Raw genomic sequence first — 18,761 nt, 5'->3', positions numbered from 1 at the left:
AGTGGATATACACATGGGTAAACAACAGAACCGTTTAATGATTAGAGAATTGGTCAAAAGTTATTATATTATATTGTTTAACGAACATGACCGCTGAACGATGATCACACGGGCATTAATATGTAGTCAATGATACATCATAAATCATACTAGTGTATAGATCCTTTGACTTGAGATATCACAGTTGTGCTTTGTTCTAGAACGTATGGTTCATACGGTGTATACCACAAGGCTAATCATGTCTTGTTCAGAAGCCGTTTTGATCATATGTTGCTTGAGTGAGAGGACAAGTGATGATCATACAGGGATCCATCAGTTTGACTACTCCCAAGTTCCCATACGAATATCGAGAAACATGAAAATCTAAGACTTTAGCCAGTGTAGATAAAAGACCATATGAAGACAGTTTCGATGTGGCACGTTATGATATATTACTTGATATTCGAAAAGATTAAATATTGGATTTTGATATTCCATGAATCCAAGTTTAACCGGGATGTAACGACGAAGGGATTGGACTACATAATAAGTGTGAGTAAGAAAGGTTCATTTGACATTATGTGAAACTTGTATTTCATTGTGATGTAGGGGTCATAGGACATTGCTAGAAGACACCACATGATCAGTAGGAGCTTCGTTTTGTAGCGAAAAATGAAGTATATCAGTTAACAATAATTTTAGGTTATATATTGATATAATGAAACGTATCGTCTGATATGGGGCCCACGGCTACATCACTATAAACTTTGAAGGTCACACCCATATTTCAAGGAAGAAAATGGTGTTATGAAGCTGAAAATATTTATCCATAGTTGGCTAGCACTTTTCCAGGATAAAAATTGTGTTTTTCAAATAAGATTTGAAAAAAGGGCAAAATTATCATTTTGTACCTTTTAAATTGTTTAGAAAGTTGCATGAATAATTTTAGGCACAAATTATTCAACATGTGTCAAATTATGACTTACTCTTAATTATCAACCAATGAGAATTAGACACATGATTTAACTTGATAAATATCAAGTTTTAATTTAATAAATGAGAGAGAAATGTAGAAAATAATATACATTTTTCTTCTTCTTCTTCTTTTGTCGGGAAAGCTTCCATTTTTTTTCCTTGAAGGGTGCAAGTCAAGAGATCACTTATTTTAGTGATTCAAGCTTCCTCACTTCAAATCAAATTACAAGGTACAAGGTAACTTACATGTTTCTATGTTTTATTTCTTGAAACAACATGTAAATTTTATATTACCATTGTTACATATGATAAAAACATGATCTAAAAACCATTAATTTTCTTGTCAAAATCCTACAAATGGTATAAGAGCAAGAGTTTGATCTTTGAATGACAAGAACATGCCATAGTTTTAGGTGTTTGGAAGTTTTAGTGATTAAAACCTAAAATATAAGTTTTGTTATATGTGATTGGTTTAAACCAAGTGTACATATGTTATTAGGAATGTCTTAATAGCATTTGAGAAGCTTTAAATTGTTGAAATTATGTTGGATAACTTTTGACATAATTAAAAAAAAAAAAACCCTAATTTTAGAAATTTGGGTGTTTTTGAAAATTAATGGTTTAATCATGATTTATATATGATTGTCATGATATACACATGAATTTTAATCTTGACTTTACATGGGAATGTGTTTTTAAGAAACTTAGTTTGTGTGACTTGGTGAAGGGCATGAACAAGTTGACATGATTTCCATGTGTTTGGTTGATGGAGATAACATTCAATGTTGATTGAATTGTTTTTAATTCATTAAACTGGTGTTTGACTTGGTTTGATTAAGAATTGAATTCTTGATAACTTGGATTGGATAAATTACTTTATGAGTAACCATATTCATGCTTGAATAATTATTACATGGTGAGATGGATTTTGTTTGAGTGATGAATGATTCATATATGTCATGATTTGGTGAAATGCATGACACTTGTGAATTTGGCTCACATTAGGCATGTGTTATGTATTTATTTTACAACTTGTCATTCTAAAATCTATTCATGTTTAAGTATGAATTGAAACATGTTTAGTGAGATTTTGGTGAACTTGGTATGTGTTTTGGAAACATCAAGAGTTAGGGTTTCATGGTTGGTTTCAAGAAAAATGCAATATAAAATTTTGGTTTAATTACTTTGTATACTTGTTATGGTTTGATCTTGTAGACACCAAACATTGGATGTGTTTGTGTTTTAGCAAACTTGAATAAAGAGCATAAAGTATGGTAAATTATTTGTTAAGTTTACCAAATTACAAATTTAATTTCTATGTTTGAATGTTTGACTATGGTGTTACAAATATTAATATGATGCCCAAAATATCATGTTATTATAGGTATATGTGATAGTATTAATGTGTGACATGTGTATGCTATATATGAGACATTGTGACATGGTAAACATCATGCATCTAAATGCTTAACATTATGTATGCTAGATTGAAATGGACTTAACACATTGGATATGTTTGTTGTCTTAGATACATAAAAAAAAAACTCAAGTTTGCTAGTCTAGGATTAAGTTATAAGATATTGGATCTCTTATATGCAAGATCAACCTAATGTACATTTTAGATATGTGATATGCTAAGTTGTATGAAAATATGACTTCTTTTGATTATTGAATAATATAGTTGATATGTGTTCAATAGCATGCCTAAGTTTTATGTTTTATATTATCATGTAATTTATTTATGGCATATAATACATAGTTTTGTGTTTTAGAGAACTAAAACTCTTAGGCATGAAATATTCTTACAAATACCATATAGGATATTAGAAAAGTTTTCAATGGCATAAATTGTAAGAATATGGTTTAGTAACATATCTTGGGTAACAAATACGTATCCGAAGATATATACTAGACTACTCAAGATATAAACTAAACCTAATTAACAATAATAAAATCTTCCCCAAATTTTCAATATCAAATTCAAGCCTTATATTGTGGGTCAATTAGGGTTACGTCATAAGGCTGGAAATCCTAGATTTCTATTATGTGATGGATATTATGTTATATGACGTAAAATTAGTCGATTGGTGTCTAGAGTACTATTTATGTCATTCCCTAGATTCTATTATGTGCAGGAGTGATAGGTATTATATCTAGAAAGCACGATGGGTTGAATTTGACTAGTTTAGAGTGTTTAGATCTATTATGTCAGGTGCTCAAAGCTAGAGGCTCACATGAATCATAGCTTACATTTGGAATGCAAAAGGAAATCGATTCCTACTTATTAAGCTTGACGGACTTAGATATATTATGTGCAGTTTGTCAAGTTTGATAAGAACTTGATTCCCTATTAGAAAGTGATCCAATGAACTTTTCGAATCTTTAGTTGGGGAAGTATAAGATTTGAATAAAATAGTGGAAGCTAATAAGATTAGGTTTATTGGTAATTACTAATGAATTTGTTGTTTCTTACAACATTATCTCTTGTGATATAGAATCTCAAAATGTCAACGGCAAACAATATACTCCTGAAATTGATGGACTTGTATGTGCTTATTGGTCCCAATTTTAAAGATTGGCTGAGAAATCTGACAATTGTTCTTAATCTTGAAAAGTCAGCTTATGTCTTAAAGGCACTTTTACCAGCAGCAGTGGACCTTGATGCCCCTGAGGAAGAGCAAAGGGCTTATGTTGAATGGGTAGATCCTAACTTATGAGTTCGCAGTTATATGCTAGCATCAATGAACTCTGAACTTCAAACTCGGTTTGAGAGCGTGTAGAGTGCATATGAAATTATCACTACTTGAAGACAATTATATAGTGAAAATATTCGAGTGAAGGAATATAATTTGATGACTTCACTATTCAACATACAGCTTAAGGAGGGTATTTCCCCAGATGATCATGTTATTAAAATGATTACCAAGACTGGGGAGTTACAAATTATGGGCATAGATTTGCCGCATAATGTTCGGATGAATTTGATTCTCCATTCACTCTCTCCAACTTTTAAGCCATTTATTACAAATTATAATCTCAATAGGATTGAGCGCACTCCCCCTGAGCTTTTCAATGATATTCAAGAGTTTTACAATAATGAGAAAAAAGGGAAAATACCAGCTGAGTTGCTAGCTACCTTTGCCATAAGAGGCAAAAAAAGGCAAGCTCAAAAGCCTTGGAGGAGAGGTTCACAGATGGGATCTAGTGGACCAAAAGTACAAAGAAAAGGTTTTAAGAAAACCATTACCAGGCCTTCTAGGATGAAGGGTTCTGACATCAGGCTATCATGTTCTCAGCCTCCATGACCATCTGTTCCACAGAAAGAAAAGAAGCAAGAGAAGAGCAATTGCTTTTATTTTAACCAAGAGGGGCATTAGAAGAGGAACTACCCTCTATACCTTGATGATCTGAGAAAAAGCAAAGTAGGTACATATCAGTGTTATGTAATTGAATTTGAATTAAATGTTAATTCAAACATTGATTCCTGGATATTAGATTCTACTGCAACTTCACATGTTTGTGCTTGTTTACAGCATCTGAAAAATAGTTTTACCTTGAGACGTGATGAGATCACACTAAGACTAGTCGATGGGACACGAGTTTTCGTAGAGGCTGTAGGTGTATGTAGTGTACAGTTACCTACTAGGCATGTAATAACTTTGTATAAAACTTTGTATTTTGCAAATACCACCAGAAATATCATCTCTATTCCAGTTTTGTGTAAAAATGGTTATCAGTTTACATTTAATGGAAATGAATGTTTAATTTATTTTGGGAATAGATTAATAGGAAATACTATCAATACAAATGGTTTGTATGTGGTAGAACTTGATTTACATAACGTCATGTATTCCAAATCATCTAAAAGAACTAGAGAACAAATAAATCCAATAGTTCTATGGCATCACAGATTTGATTATATTAAAGAGGATCGGATTCAACAATTAGGAGAAAGTGGACTTTTAGGTTCATTGGGTTTAGAACCCTATCCTACTTGTGAATCTTGTCTTCGAGGAAAAATGATCAAGCTTCCGTTTAAGAATAAAGGGGAGCAAGCCAAAAATATATTAGAATTGATACATACTGATATATGTGACCGCTTTAATGAAATAGCCCAATGAGGTTTTTCATACTTCATTACTTTTATCGATGATTATTCTCGATATGGGTATTTGTATTTGATTAAATACAAATCTGAAACTTTCGAAAAGTTTAGAGAGTTCCAAAAGAAAGTAGAAAACTAGATTGGAAAGAATATTAAAGCTTTGCGTTTAGATTGTGGAGGTGAATACTTGAGTATAGAATTTCAAGAGTTCTTAAAAGACAAAGGAATACTATCTCAGTTGACTCTGCCATTCACACCATAACATAATGATGTGTCTGAATGGAGAAATCGTACTTTATTAGATATGGTACGATCTATGATGAGTTTTATTGACTTGTCAGTTTATTTATAGGGATATGCTCTACAGACAGCACTACATGTGCTGAATAAAGCACCATCAAAGTTCATTTGAAAGACACCATACGGATTATGGTATAGCAGACTTCCAAGTGTAAACTACTTGAAAATCTATGGATGTCCAACATTTGTCAAAGTGGTTAAAACTGATAAATTGGAGTCCCAAGCAGAAAAGGGTCAATTCATTGGGTATCCAAAAGAAAGTTTAGAATATTATTTCTACTTTCACTCCGATCAAAGGATTATGATCAGTAGAAATGTGTATTTTCTTGAGAAAGAGTTCTTAGAGGAAGGTGGTGTAAGAAGGAAAATTGTGCTCAAATAAGAGTCTGGAGAGCCAGTAACCGAGCCTATTCAGGTAAATCCTCCAAGTATATAATCACCTATACCAACTACAACGACTCAAATAAGAAAGTCTGCTAGAGTGTCTCAACCTCCCGAGAGATATGGATTTCTGACAGAAGGGGATTTTGAATCACTTCTAATAGGAGAAACTGAGCATCTAAAGGATCCAAAAACTTACCAAGAGGCAATATTAGATATTGACTCTAGCAGATGGCTAGAAGCAATGAATTCAGAAATTGAATCTATGAATGTCAATCAAGTATGTACACTTATTGATCCACCTGATGGAATAGTTTCGATCAGATGTAAATGGATCTTTAAGAGGAAAATTGGCAAGGATGGAAAAGTTGAAACTTATAAAGCTCGATTGGTAGCTAAAGGTTATAATAAAAAACAAGAGTTGGATTATGAGGAGACTTTTTCATCAGTAGCGATGCTTAAATCCATCAGAATCCTACTAGTCATCGTAGCACACTATAATTATGAGATATGATAGATGAATATTAAAACTGCTTTTCTCAATAGGTATATTGAGAAAAATATCTATATGGAGCAGCCAATCGGTTTTGTATCCACTATCGAGAGGCATAAAGTGTGAAACTACATCGACCTATATATGGATTGAAATAAGCTTCAAAAACTGGAATATCCGATTTGATGAAACGATTCGAGTATTTGGTTTCATTAAAAATCCGAATGAGTTGTGTGTCTATAAATTGGATAGGGATAAAATTGTCGTTTTCCTAGTCTTATATGTAGATGACATATTATTAATTGGAAACGACATTGTCACTATGACTAAGGTTAAGTTATGGCTAGCGAAATCTTTTTCCATAAAGGATCTAGGAGAAACAACCTATATTCTAGGTATTTGCATCTATAGAGATAGAGTGAAAGGATTAATAGGTTTATCTCAAAAGTTGTACATAGAGAAAGTATTGAAACACTTTCACATGCAAGACTCTAAGAGAGGTCTTCTACCATTTCCTCATAGAACACATCTATCAAAAGATGTGTCCAAAGACTAATAAGGAGCGACAATGAATGTGTGAGGCCCTATATGCTTCAGTAGTAAGTAGTCTCATGCACACCATGTTATGTACACGACCAGACATTGCTTTTGCAGTTAGTGCAGTAAGCAAATGTCAGTCAAATCTTGGAGAAAGACACTGAATAGTAGTAAAAACTATCTTGAAATATTTAAGAAGGACTAAATAGTTGATACTGGGTTATGAGGGTTCAGATTTGACGCTCAAATGATACTCAAATTCTAATTTTCAGTCAGATGTAGATGATAAAAAGTCTACGCCTGCATTTGTTTTTGTTTGTAATAAAGGCACAGTCACTTGGAAAAGTGTCAAACAATCGACTACTGTAGACTCCATTACAAAAGCTAAGTATATTATCGCTTCAGAAGTTACAAAAAAGGTCGTTTGGATGCATAAATTCACCACAGAGTTGGGCTTGGTTCTTTAGATGAGTCAACCAATAATTATATTCTGTGATAATACTGGTGTCATTGCACAGGCAAAAGAACCAAAAGCGCATCAAATTCTGTGACAATACTGGTATTCAGCGAAAATATCACATCTTGAGAGAATTCGTTGGAGCTGGAGATATTGTCATTTAGAAGATTGCTTTGGTGGACAATCTTGTAAACCTACTAACTAAAGCACTAACGCAAAGACTGTTGGACTAACCTCTAGAGAGGATGGGCATTAAGTACTATAGTGATTGACTTTAGTGCAAGTGGGAGTTCTTGTTAGAATATGCCCTAAAAACCAATCACTTTGTTGGTTTCAAGGGTTTTATATCTTGTATACACATTATTAATAAAAGAAGAGTTTTGTCATACTTCACATGTTTTTCTGCATCACTTTTATATCTATGTTGTAGTTGTATATTACATCCATATCAGCTACATACATATGACATGTAAAAGGTCCCGATGAGTTTTAATAAACGTCATCAAATCGTTCCTTGCATAGGCAATCTGTTTGGGCAATAGTATTACATAATGGGTGTATGCTATATCACCATAATATATCAGTGGATGATATTAGACATGGTGGATATACACATGGGTAAACAACATAACCGTTTGATGATTAGAGAATTGGTCAAAGATTATTATATTATATTGTTTATCGAATATGACCGTTGAACGATGCTTACATGGGAATTAATATGTAGTCAGTGATATATCGTAAATCACACTAGTGTATAAATCCTTTGACTTTAGATATCATAGTTGTGTTTTGTTCCAGAACTTATGGTTCATACGGTGTATACCACGAGACTAATCATGTCTCGTTCAAAAGCTGCTTTGATCATATGTTGCTTGAACGAGAGGACAGGTGATGATCATACAAGGATCCATCAGCTCGACTATTCCCGAGTTCCTATACGAATATCGAGAAACATGAAAATCTAAGATACTAGCCAGTGTAGATAAAAGACCATATGAAGAGAGTTTTGATGTGGCACGTTATGATGTATTACTTGATATTCGAAAAGATTAAATATTGGATTTTGACATTCTATGAATCCAAGTTTAATCGGGATGTAACGATAGAGGGATTGAACTATATGGTTAGTGTGAGTAAGAAATGTTCATTTGACATTATGTGAAGCTTGTATTTCATTGTGATGTAGGGGTCATGAGATATTTCTAGATAACACCACATGATCAGTGGGAGCTTCATTTTGTAGCGAAAAATAAAGTATTCGATTAACGACAGTTTTAAGTTATATAGTGATATAATAAAATGTATCGTCCGTATGGGGCCCACAGCTACGTCACTATGAACCTTGAAAGTCACATCCATATTTCAAGAAAAAAATGGTGTTATGAAGCTGAAAATATTTATCCATGATTAGCTAGCACTTTTCGAGGATAAAAATTGTGCTTTTGAATAAGATTTGGAAAAGGGGCAAAATTGTCATTTTGCACCTTTTAAATTGTTTAGAAAGTTGCATGAATAATTTTAGACACAAATTATTCAACATGTGTCAAATTATGACTTACTATTAATTATCAACCAATGAGAATTAGACACATGATTTAACTTGATAAATATCAAGTTTTAATTTAATAAATGAGAGAGAAATGTAGAAAATAATATACATTTTTCTTCTTCTTCTTTTTTTGCCAGGAATGCTTCTATTTTTCTTCCTTGAAGGGTGCAAGTCAAGAGATCACTTATTTTAGTAATTCAAGCTTCCTCACTTCAAATCAAATTATAAGGTACAAGGTAACTTACATGTTTCAATGTTTTATTTCTTGAAACAACATGTAAATTTTATATTACCATTATTACATATGATGTGAATATGATCTAAAAACTATTAATTTTCTTACCAAAATCCTACAGTTAATGTCCAAATAACCCTTATATTTTTCTAATATTTCATTTTACTCCCTAATATATTATAAAATATCAAAATGCACTTTTTTAATAGCATATACGAACTTGATATTCTTATAATATTGTAAATGCCCTCTCATTGTCTGCGTATTGTATTAGCACCCTCATATTTTTATCTAATTTCATAATGCCCCTATATTTATTTAAAATTTTATTTAATCCCCTTAAATATTGTATTGTGTCATATGCCTCTATTTTATCAAAATGTTTTTATATATTCGTAACATTTTATTTAAAACCTTGTTACACTGTTTAATATCAAAATACCTCCATGTTTTTATAATATTTCTTTAACCCTCTATAATTATCTAACATTTTATTTAACACCTATATATGTTATCTTGTATCAAAATGTTTATATATTCTTAAAATTTCATTTAAAACCTTCTTATCTTCTTACACTATTTAATATCAAAATACTTCCATTGTTTTCTAACATTTCATTTAACTTCCTATATTTGTTTCACATTTCTTTAACACTCTCATATGTTGTCCTGTCGAAATGCCCCTATATTTTTCTAACATTTTATTCAAAACCTTCATACATTATTTAATATCAAAACGCCCCTCATACTTTTTCACAATTTTGTTTAATCTCCTATATTTAACTAACATTTTATTTAACACCTTTACATGTTGTATTGTATTAAAATACCTCTATTTTTTTCTAATATTTCATTTAAAACCTTCATGTGTTGTTTAATATCAAAATCCTCCTCATACTTTTCCATGATTTTTTAACCCCTTCTATTTAACTAACATTTTATTTAACACTTTTATATGTTGTTTTGTATCAAAATACCTCTATCTTTTTCTAACATTCATTTAAAACCTTCATACATTATTTAATATCAAAATACCCCCATATTTTTTTATTGTTTTATTTAACCCCTATATTTATCTAACATTTTTTCAACAAAAAAGGGCAAAATGGATATTTATTTTAATTTTCTTATTTTTTAATTATAAATGAATCAACCTCTTGAAAATTAACACTATTTTGGAAGCCAATATTGCATTATTATTTTTAATTACTACATTTACTCAATTGTAATCCGTAAGGGATCTACCAGTCGAAAAATAGGGACAAATTATTTGTAGTCATTCTAATAGCATACTAATTTGTAAAACATTTAAATCAAACTCAATAGCAATATTATGAACATAGACCCCTAAAACTTTCTGGCCAAACTTTTGGCTTTTTAAAATCTTTTATGGAACCTCTCTGATTCAATGTACATATCAACAATTTTTTTTTTTTTTAAGGCAATACAATAGCAATTGTTAAAATTGTATAAATACATTCGGAATGTGAGAAAGTGAAACAATTGTATATATGAATTTGTTTAATTGATCCTTTATGGATATACCATGTTCTTATTATTATTATTTTTTTTTTACGAGAAATTCTGAAATTTTTATCTCATCTTATTCAAGTAATATGATTTAAAAACTAATAATAATTGTCTTTTTATTATTATGTGATTCAAAGTATTTTGATGTTTTCTTTTCTAAATAGAAAATTTTGTTTGTGTAAATATACAAATAATTGTTTATGGTAAAATGATATAATCTGGAAGAAGAAGAAGATGGCAGTTCTGGACGGGTTATTTGTACACGCCAATTCATCTTGTTCTGTCTTTTTCTCGGCACAAAAGTACAAAACCAGAACAGACAAATACTCGAGTCGAAACTGAGTCCTTCAGGAAGAGATTTGGATAGAGAGACAGTTTATCTAAATGCATAGAAAGAAAACTGAATAACATCATATCACTGAAGGAACCTCAGGAAGAACCAGTTTTGATTCTTTAACCCCGCAACAAAACACGAATCAAAGACAAAGGCGACTCCATATCCAAATCCCACTAACTCAATCTCACAATCACCATGAAATCACCCTTCTTTCTACTCCACATAAGAGACCTATGATGACACAATTACTCTCTTCATCCCCCATTTTTTCATCTTTTAACAATCTGCAAAATAACGAAAGTTTGAATCTTGAATCTTCTTCATACTCCTTTTTGTGTTTCTCGTTTACCACTAACTCTTCTGCTTACAAACTTGTTCAAACTCTTTGCCGTTTTGGTTTGCGTAGATTTCACTTGAAGTTTCTTATTCTCTTTTCAGTTCCTTCTCTCTGTTTCTTTGTTACCAATCCTCACCGTTTTATTGTGTTAAGTTTCCTTTCTATAATTGCTTTTTTTATAACCCTTTTTGTGATATCTCTTAAGCTTGCACTGCCTGGTTTCCCTTCTCTTCGTTTGGTTCTCACTCGCTTATTACCAATAAAGTTCACTACTTTAAACACCTCATCGTGGAAAGAACCTGTTAGACCTGTTGTTTGGTCAATTGGATCAAAGCCAAAACCGGCGAAGAACCCAATTTCAGGTTCTTGGGTGAAAGCTTACAGTAACGGGGATGTGTATGAAGGGGAGTTTCATATAGGAAAGTGTTCAGGAAGTGGAGTTTATTACTATTATAAAAAAGGGAGATATGAGGGTGATTGGATTGATGGAAAGTATGATGGATATGGAGTGGAGACATGGGCTAGAGGGAGCAGATATAGGGGGCAATATAGGCAAGGTTTGAGGCATGGAATTGGAGCATATAGGTTTTACACTGGTGATGTTTATGCAGGAGAGTGGTCTAATGGGCAGTGTCATGGATGTGGAGTACATACATGTGTGGATGGGAGCATTTATATTGGGGAATTCAAGTGGGGTGTCAAGCATGGCCTTGGTCATTACCATTTCAGGTATTTTTGATTGAATAATCGGTTCCCTTGATGTGTTTATTGCATTATTGGATGGATATCATTGGATTTTTTGTGCACACTATACTTTTATATGGTATGTTGTTGCCCATTCAAAGCTGAGAGGCAATTTATCTGAACTTTTTAAGGTTTGTGAATGGATGTTTCTGTAGTTTTTGGATGCATTTTATTCTATTTGGTACAGTATCTGATGCTTTACTGTGGCGCGTTAAGATAGTTGTTTTGTGTTTTTTACGGTTTATTGAGGTGTGGGCATATGTTTTCTTGAGGTGTTCAATTATGGGGATCATTTGCTCTGGTTTTTACTAGATTGTAGAAAATGGTAATCACTGTTCATGTCACTTTTTCAGTTACTGGTCTACAGGCGGCCTAGAGATATGTATTTAGAGTTAAGGAGGTTTGTGTTATGTGATATGTAGGCTTTCTAATTTAATGTATCTTTTACCATATTATAGTTCAGGAAATGCTAGGTGTTCAGTCTTAACACAGTCAGTTCCAATTTTGCTTATCTGACTCTGTTTCAAGATAAACAAATTTTATAAGGTCTGTTATGGTTGAAAGATTTCAAGCTAGTGAAAAACATTTATTTTGTTGTTAAAGTCTTATGCATATTAATCTTCACATGTGCATCTACTCTATGCTTATTGTCTTTTAAATTATTTCAGTTAACCTTTTATGTGCTGAAGAATGTTAGATATTTCAACTTTTTGGTTGATATTGTTTCGATGTTCCCATTTCTTCCCCTTTTTATGTTTAATTTGTGGTTTTACTTCTAACCCACATTCCATACACTATTGTTGGTCAAGGAATATTGATCCTTCTGCAATATGAATACACTGGTTACATGTGATTTTCTGTTTTAATGATCGGCATTGTTTCCATGCAGAAATGGAGACACATATTCGGGAGAATATTTTGCAGACAGGATGCACGGTTTTGGAATTTATGAATTTGGGAATGGACATCGGTATGAGGGGGCCTGGCATGAGGGGAGAAGGCAGGGTCTTGGAATGTATACTTTCAGAAGTGGTGAGACGCAATACGGTCACTGGCAAAATGGGGTTCTCGATGTTCCAAGCACACAAAACCCACATCCTGCATCTCTTTATCCTGTCAACCATTTCAAAGTCTTGAATGCCTCCCAGGTAACTTTGTTTTCTGCCTTTTTGTGAAAGAGATGATATCCTAGGATATAAAAAATTACAAAGAATGAAAAACTGAAAGCACAATCCTACTGCTACTGGCTTTGGAGAGGACAAAACTCTCTATGCCTGTGCTTCGTTGTTGACTTTCCTTGTTGCCTCCTTCCTCCCACAACTCCTTATTTTAAACTTGCCTTTTGCATAACTACTCATTTCTTCCATGTTTCCCTACTTTTCTCTTCCCTTAATCCCCACTCTTTTCTTGCCCACATCATCGTAATCACTGCCCATTTCCTCAACACTGTTAACCCTTATCCCATATTTTTCTCTACCACCTCATCCATGTCCATTGTGTGCTCCCTGCACTCAACCTTTCTTGCGGGAAACATAAACCTTAATTCTAAGGTTTTTCTGCAAAATTATGAAATTAAATTGGATTGAGCTGATTCAGATCTGGATTAGCATCAATTAGTTTTATCTACACTTTTTGTCCTGTGGGGCGGCTCATGGAAACTGGTTTAACGGTTAGGTTAAAACATGAAAACTAATTTGTTATATATAATTACTCTCATGCTAGAATTGCTCAAAGTATATGCTTGAGTCAGTAGTTTTAACAACTTTACATTACAATTATTTGGTGCTTTTTTGGCTCTTAACCTATTATTCTTGTGAGTAGATGCCTATGACCTCTGGATGAAATGTTAAAACATACTGAATTTATGTTGAAATGGTTAATTTATATACGATACCATCTTTTAAGCAGGAAGCACAACAAGCTGCTGCAAAAGCATATGACGTCGCAAAGGTGGATGAAAGGGTGAATAAAGTGGTTGCTGCTGCCAATAAAGCAGCCCATGCAGCGAGAGTTGCATCTGTAAAGGCTGTTCAAAATCAAACACACTATGGCAGTGATGATATAGAAATTCCATTTGATCCTTAGCAGGCAAATGGTGTCTAGATCATTCTTATGCAATTAACTACAAGCATTTCAGTTTTATTTTCATTTTACCAGACAAGAGACTGAACACGAGAGCACTGGGAAAGTGGGTCTTTTTCTCCTCTTTCACCATGCTGTTACTCAGATTTTTGGTGTGTGTTGTTATTTCTTTTGCATTAAGGTCTTGGAACTACTTTCTGTCATGAGAGTTAGATGGTTGATTGCAGAGCAAGATGGGATGCTTCTTTTCTTGCCCGAATAACATGTACATAGGTTGAGAGGTTTGAAAAATGGGACCTAATCTATTTTGCTTATTGTAATATGTAAATAGTTATGTGAGTGAGTCTTTGCTAGTATTTGGATTTAGAGGTGTCAGTGGGTAGGGCCGGACAACTTTAGCATTGCCCACCAAGCCTAGGGGCCATGTCGGGCCGGCTTGAAAAAATCATGAGGCCCATAACATGGCCCTATGTATATAAGGTTGTGTCGGGCCTTAAATGTGTTAACTCATGAGCCATGTTAGGCCTAAGGCCCGCACAATTACAGGCCTTCGAATCGGGCTAGCCAAAAAAATTATGAGGCCCATGACACAACTTTATGTATATAAATCATTTAAACACAAATAATTTTTTAATTATTAAAACTGATGATAGTACTTTGAATATTTTATTGATAATTTTTCACTTGTGGCAGAGGAATGTCATGGGTATATGACGAAAAATATTATAACATATTACAAATAAATTTATTTATATAATGTACAATCATAAATATAAATATGATATATATACCATTCATCTATTCGTTTACAAGGTCTAGATTTTTGAATTCTTCAAAGATATCTTCAAAGGCCTGATTTGTGATTCGAAATCATTTTTGACCCAATCATTCATTCACATAATCGATCCGACCATGTTTGGGTGTAAATTTGATTGTTTATTATCCAACATGCATCCCCTTGCAATAAAAGTAGATTTCGATGTTATAGTCGACATTAGAAGGGGTAGTAGATCTCAAGCTATAACGGTAAACACAGGAAAACTTTCTATCTTTTTTTTCTATCATGTCAAAACATCTAATTTTTCATCACCATATCTTTGAACAATTTCTAAATAATTATCAATATTGATATAATTATAAAAGTCATCATAATTTAAACTTTGACCTACTTTTTGCTTACATTTGTACAAGAGTGATCATATATACGACTTTTTTCTGTCTGAACTACCGTAACTTACCTCTTGTTCTGAACTTTGTATACTCTTCCATATTTTTGTTCATAAATAATATATATTTCTAATATAATTTTTTTTAACATTATTTATACGATTAACAAAGTTAATAATTAGCATCAAAAAATTTTTTTACTCCTAATATTTTTACCCTAGGATCTAAGACAGTGATAATAACATAAAGTAAATGAATTTTGTTTTAATGTTTTTAAAATTTTTATTCTATTTATCTAGATATATTTTGACAAGTACTATAATATTTAAATTCTTTAAAAATATTATTGATTTCTTCCATATCATGCAAAACTAATATGTGTGGAGATGGAGGTTAATATAAACTTTCCGGATGCTATTGATTTAAAACTTCCAAATGGGGAAATGGTGGAGTTGAAGGTTGAATATAGTTGGAGACCTTTGATGTGCTACTCATGCGAAAAATTCGTCCATGCAAGAGAGGAATGCACGACTCCCATTTAGAAACTAGAAAAGGCTTTAATGAGAAAAGGGGCTGCCAATACAAATAAGATTACAGAGGCAGAGCAGGGGCAATTTCATAGAGTGGTAGAGAGCAAAGGCTAAATTCTTGGACTTGCAAAAGGCAAAAATATTGTTAAAGAGAATTTGGCTAGCTTTTCTGATATCGCACCTAGGGCTAATAAATTCGCTGTTTTAGCAGATGAAAATAAAGAGAATGAAAGCTCGGGATTGGTTCAGAATTCTAGCAATGCAGTCAGGTTAATAGCAAATTCGGCAAGACAGGTGATGAGTACTAAATTTATGGTGTCTCATCCAGAGATTTTGAAAATATCCTTAGGGGTGGCACAAATGTTTTTCAACTCTTTGGCATCTTGTTGCACTAGCATAACAGAGATGAATACAGGTGGCAAAGAAAGGATGACTACTGAGACGTCTGTTACAGGAGAGTTGAGCACTGCCCATATGGTGCAAGCTTCTAACCCAAACAAAATAATTAATCCTAACATTGAAGGTGGAAAGAATAGTGTTGAGAATTTGGCCTCTTCATCCATCATTCCTCTTGGTAACAAAATCAAGGCTGATGAGAAAGAATTGAAGGCAGAACAATGTGGTAAAATAAGCATCAAATAAAAAAAAGAGATTGGCTCAGAAAATTCGTGATGTTCCACCCAACCCCACCTCTTCTAATGAATAGCTTTGGAGCATGGAACATTAGAGGTTTGAACTCCTCTCTAAAGCAAAAGGAGGTCAAACATTTTATTGCTATTAATAAGTTGGTGTTGGTTGGCAATTTAGGGACTAAGGTTAGAGATGGAGAGATCTCTAAGGTAAGTAAGAGTGTGTTTGGGGATGGGATTTGGAATTGGAATTTTGTGCATAATAACAACCTTAATCCTCGAGGTTGTGTTTGGGTTGCTTAGGACTCAAGAAAGATCAATGTAAGAATTATTGATGTTTTTGAACAAGTAGTGCATTGTGAAGCTTTTTTGAAGAACTTGGCTACCAAGTTCTTTGTCTCCTTTGTTTATGGCTTGAATGAACCAAGCAATAGAAAAGCTCTTTGGGAGAAATGGTTAGACAAGCTAGAGTGACCAAGAATGACCTGTGGGTGGCCTTAGGTGATTCTAATGCTACTAGAAAAAGTAATGAAAAGAGAAGGAGGGGAATTAAGGAATTATTCTCACAATGAAGATTTTGATCATTGTTGCAATGAGGTCTCCCTTGATGACCTTTGATACATGGGAAACTTCTTCACTTGGAGTAACAATAGTGAGGGGGATAGAAGAATTGCATGCAAGCTTGATAGGGCTTTAGTAAATGAGAAGTGGGGGGATCTTTTCCTTAGGCCTTTAGTTATCTTCAAGGCTAAGAACCTTTCATACCACTTTATGTGTATCGTAGAGTGGTCGGGTTGAGGGGGAGCGAAGGAGACCCTTTTCAAATTCTTTAATTTTTGGGCAAAACATGAAAGATTCCTCTTGTGGTATAAAAAGCATGGAAGGAAGAGATCAATGATAGTCCTATGTATAAAGTGGTTAGTAAACTCAAACGGGTAAAGAAGGCTTTGAGGGAATTCAACAAAACAGAGTTCTAGTGCATTTTGGAAAAGGGTGAAGCATGCTAGAGATGTGCCTGTTGATGCATAACATAAGCTCGTCAACAACCCCTAAAACGAAGAGTTTTTTAAGAAAGAAATTTAGGTAGCCTGTGGGTTGTGTAGATTAAGTTGGGTAAAGGAATCTTTATTGAAGCAAAAATCTAGAATCCGATGGCTCCAAGAAGGCGATCAAAATCTAGTTACTTCTTTAAATGCGTCAAAGGAAGGAGTAGACACTCTATTAATGCACTCCAACTTGAAGATGGGTTTCTAATCAGTGAGAAAGAGCAAATTAAAAAGGAGATTGTAAAATACTTCAAAGATATTCTGCCCAACTAAATATGGATAAAGGAAGGCCACCCCTTAAGGACCTTTTAAAATATAAGGTCCCAAATTATATAAAAGAAGATATGGCTAATGAGATCACTAATGATGACATCAAGAAGATGATCTTTGAAATGAGTAATGATAAAGCCCCAGGGCTAAATGGTTTTGGAGCATTGTTTTTCAAGGCTACCAGGGAGATTATTGGAAATGATGTATGTAAGGCAATTCAACAATTTTTTGCTATTAGGCAACTCCTCAAGGAACTAAATTGTACTATCATCTCACTTGTACCTAAATGTGAGAATCCTTCCTCTTGCAAGGATTTTAGACCCATATCGTGTTGTAATGTTATCTACAAGTGCATAACAAAGATCCTTGCGAATATACTCAAGACTATCCTCCCAAATTTCATCAACAAGGGCCAAACAACTTTTGTGGGGCGAAGAAATATTGGGGACAATATTTTGATCTATCAAGAACTCCTTTTAAATTTCCACAAGAAGGATAGGAACAGGAAAAGATGTGTCATTAAAGTTGACCTCATGAAAACATATGATACAGTGGATTGGGACTTTATTATTGACATCTTTAATGTTGTGGAATTGTCTTTTGTCTTTATGAGATGGATAAAGCAATATATATCCACCCCATCATTCTCCATCAACCTAAATAGGGAATTGGTTGGTTTCTTCAAAAGCTCAAGAGGACTTAGGCAAGGGGATCCCATCTCCCTATATCTCTTTGTTATAACTATGGAAGTTCTCTCGTGCCTACTTGAAAAATATGTCCTCAAGAGAGGATTTTGCCTATCATTGAAGATGCAAGGAAAGTAATATCACACACCTTTACTTTGCGGATGACCTCATTCTTTTTTGTAGGGCGAAGAGTAAAGTAGTGAAACTTGTAAAAAATGTGTTGGATACTTTTCATAAATGATTTGGTCTTAACAAATAATGCCAAAAGTAATATCTTCATATCTAGTGTTAGTAATGAAGAAAAAATCAACATTAGAGGAGTTCTAAATTTTGAAGAAGGGAAGCTTCCTTTTAAATACCTTGGAATCCCAATGGTGTCATCGAGACTC

The 18,761-nt window shown here is 33.3% G+C and overlaps 1 protein-coding gene across 1 annotated transcript; it reads left to right on the top strand.

The window, feature by feature from the left end:
* The first annotated feature begins 10,905 nt into the window (after nt 1–10,905).
* LOC123203951 (radial spoke head 10 homolog B-like) lies at nt 10,906–14,400 on the top strand. The gene is made up of 3 exons (XM_044620447.1): nt 10,906–11,947; nt 12,852–13,110; nt 13,871–14,400. The coding sequence occupies exons 1-3, from the start codon at nt 11,115–11,117 to the stop codon at nt 14,045–14,047; spliced, it is 1,269 nt and encodes a 422-aa protein (XP_044476382.1). The 5' UTR covers nt 10,906–11,114; the 3' UTR covers nt 14,048–14,400.
* The last annotated feature ends 4,361 nt before the right edge of the window (nt 14,401–18,761 follow it).

This window comes from Mangifera indica, chromosome 20 (assembly GCF_011075055.1).
Source record: "Mangifera indica cultivar Alphonso chromosome 20, CATAS_Mindica_2.1, whole genome shotgun sequence".
In the NCBI taxonomy this organism is placed as follows: domain Eukaryota; kingdom Viridiplantae; phylum Streptophyta; class Magnoliopsida; order Sapindales; family Anacardiaceae; genus Mangifera; species Mangifera indica.
Note: the sequence above shows the minus strand (reverse complement) of the source record. Positions and strands in the feature narration are given on the sequence as shown.